The following is a 3,018-nucleotide window of genomic DNA, read 5'->3' as shown; positions in this document are numbered from 1 at the left end:
TGAAGAGTAGTGTCAGCCCAGGTTGCTCTAGCGATGCTAACAATGATGAAGAGTAGTGTCAGGCCGGGTTGCTCTAGCGATGCGGGGGACTACATACAAGACAACCTTACAGGATCCTTCGAATGGAGATGGTTACGGAACTGCTGCTTTCACTGTCCATGATGATGACTATGGCAATGACGAAGACGGTGGTTACACACGTAACACTCAGCAACTAGAGCCGTGAGTAGCAGTCACCCTAATCAATGTGTTATGATTGAAGATGATCCAGCACTCTGGCGAAAGCTGCTGTCAGACAGAAAGCACGTCTTTCTCAGATAATTAGGGACAGAAAAGGGGACGAACGAGGGTTGTGGAGGGCCCCATGACTGTGTTTGCCTTAGGCCTCAAAATGACTAAATCTGCCTCTGGTCTCTAGTAGTTGACAAATGCACTGACTGACTAAACACTGTTGTTGGCGTTTCCTCTCCCTTCCTACCCAGCTTGGGGAGGTACTTCTGCTTCTGCTCCTCGGTGCCGTAGGCGTTAATGGGGTGCATGACCAGGGACGACTGCACGCTCATGACCGAGCGATAGCCGCTGTCCACTCGCTCGACTTCTCTGGCGATCAGACCGTAGGCCACGTAGCTGGTGCCGGCACAGCCATAACCTTCAAACCAAACACAGGAACAGCAGTTACTGTCTAAGTATAAGGGTTGTTTAATACAAAGAAAGAAAGACTCGAAGGGTAACACTTTTAAGAAAAAGTGTGACTAAATGTGTAGTCTCGAAAGATCTGAAAATCGTGCAAAGACGGTTGTTAAGTAGCCACGAAAGGCAGCGCTAGATTGCTTTAATTGGTGAGAAGAAGAGTCCGAGGAGACGAAAGGTAACGTCTCTGAAAATAGAGTCGTGGAGGGTAGAGACACTGAGGGTGATCACGAAAGGCAGCACTAGCATGGACTAATTAGTGTGAAGGTAGTCTCAAGTGGGTTAGGGTTGGGGGGTTAGGGTTTTATCTGTCATAATGCTTTTACTTTTAACTGTTTACAATTGTGTTTTATCTGTTTAACTGATTTTGTGTAAAACACTTTGAATTGCCCTGTTGCTGAAATGTGCTCTACAGATAAAGCTGCCTTGCCAAAGTGTTGCAACTCGTCAACACATTACAACACCAACAAGACATGCAACAAAAATATGTATTAATGTAAGGATTATATAAGGTAGCGTCTCCAAATGTACCTTGATTATAACCTGTCTTCTTCTAGTTGTACTACAACACTAACTTTTAAACAATAAATTAATTTGACAAGTATTTTTGTTGCATCTCTTTTGGGTGTTGTAGTTTGTAGACGTCCCTAAGCACTCGTCTTACTGCCGGTAGCGCTAGCAGCAGAGAGCAGAAGCCAGCAGGCAAGTGTTATTTAAATAAACTCCTGGTGTACTTACAAACTGTCCAATCCATCGTGTTATGAGTTCATAACCTATTTGTAGTACTGTAGAAGTTTGGTGTCATTTCGGGTATTATTAGTGGGGTAATTTACGAGATACACTCGTGGTTCTATTAGCGCTTGTACTAAGCTAATCAGCTGATAATGCTAACTCGCTCATTGTTCGACACAGGTGAAAAAGGCTTCCAGGGGTGGGGACCCTAGGCTAATATTACCCCAAACCATCACATTAAGTCATGCAAAAATAACGGGTATTATTCAATATCGCTGGAGTGAACTGTATTCCTGTTCAACTCACCTTTAATGGTTGGGCCTAAGACCCCCATCTCTCCCATCTCTGACACGATCTCTCTGTGGAAGACTGAAAAAACATCATATGTAACATGTTACACTGCTTTATTTATACTAAGAGCCTGTCAGCAAAGTGACAAGTGGTAATTAGGATGCATACATTAAATGTAAAGATGTTGTGAATAATTATAGACACCTAACATGGACATTATGCATGCAAAGTAGGGATGTAACACGGTGAATCGGTTCAAAATGGACATACAGTGGGGTTCGAAAGTTTGGGCACCCCAGGTAAAAATATGTATTAATGGGCATAAAGAAGCCAAGAAAAGATGGAAAAGTCTCCAAAAGGCATTAAATGACACATTGTCAAAAAAAGTTAGATTTAATTTCCATCATTTATACTTTCAAAATAAGAGAAAACTAAAAAAATGATTTATATATACCTCAAAATCCACGGTGGATTACATCGAGAGGCGTAAACTGAAGTTTTTGTCATGGCCTTCACAATCTCCTGACCTCAACATAATGAACAACGTTTAAACTCTGCAGGGGGCCCAAACTTTTGCAGACGCCATTTTTTTTTTCTTCGTTTTTTTTGAAAGTGTAAAGGATGGAAATAAAATCTAACTTTTTGTGACAATGTGTCATTTGATGCCTTTTGGAGATTTTTCCATCTTTTCTTGGCTTCTTTATGCACATTAACACACACTTTTACCTGGGGTGCCCAAACTTTCGAGCCCCACTGTATGTATTCTGTATGTGTGAAGATTACAACCGGTAAAGATAATAAATGCATCGTGATGCAGTTTTTAAACGGCCTAGGGCGTAATGTACTTTTTCACTTTTGATACGAGGAAACATTTGTTGTTTTACACAGTTTATAAAAATAAAGGATTATTTTTCACTCATTTGTCTGATTTTCTCATTCTGTTAAAAACATTCCGAGAAAATTGTATCGTCAATTTAAAATCGTCCCTCATGCAAAGGCAACATTGCAAATTATTTAAACTGAATGAAAAATCCCCAAAAAATGAGTAAAGGGCTCTGGCTTATCCCTGGTGTGGTCTTCACTGTTGGGACCCTCTCGTGTTCCTTTGGGTCAAACTGACTTATTTGGGGATTTAAAAACAATTCTGAAATACAACTTTACTTCACAATCTATAAACAAAAATTATCTTCTTCTTAATTTCTAACAGCTGAGATAACATCTATGTTTAGGGAATGCATCAGCCTCTACTAGGACACTATTAAACATGGAAGTGGGGTTAGTTTTTGGTCATAAGGTTATAATTCA

General features: G+C 40.5%; 1 protein-coding gene across 1 annotated transcript in view; it reads right to left on the bottom strand.

The window, feature by feature from the left end:
• LOC117958113 (glutaryl-CoA dehydrogenase, mitochondrial-like) overlaps positions 1-3,018 on the bottom strand; it is a 14,367-nt gene that overhangs the window by 7,689 nt on the left and 3,660 nt on the right. Inside the window, exons 3-4 of the mRNA XM_034894373.1 lie at positions 1,729-1,791; positions 427-649 (exon numbers count right to left, since the gene is read on the bottom strand). Coding sequence (XP_034750264.1) covers positions 427-649; positions 1,729-1,791 — 286 coding nt within the window. The remainder of the gene's footprint in view (positions 1-426; positions 650-1,728; positions 1,792-3,018) is intronic.

Source organism: Etheostoma cragini, chromosome 15, assembly GCF_013103735.1.
Source record: "Etheostoma cragini isolate CJK2018 chromosome 15, CSU_Ecrag_1.0, whole genome shotgun sequence".
In the NCBI taxonomy this organism is placed as follows: Eukaryota; Metazoa; Chordata; class Actinopteri; order Perciformes; family Percidae; genus Etheostoma; species Etheostoma cragini.
Note: the sequence above shows the minus strand (reverse complement) of the source record. Positions and strands in the feature narration are given on the sequence as shown.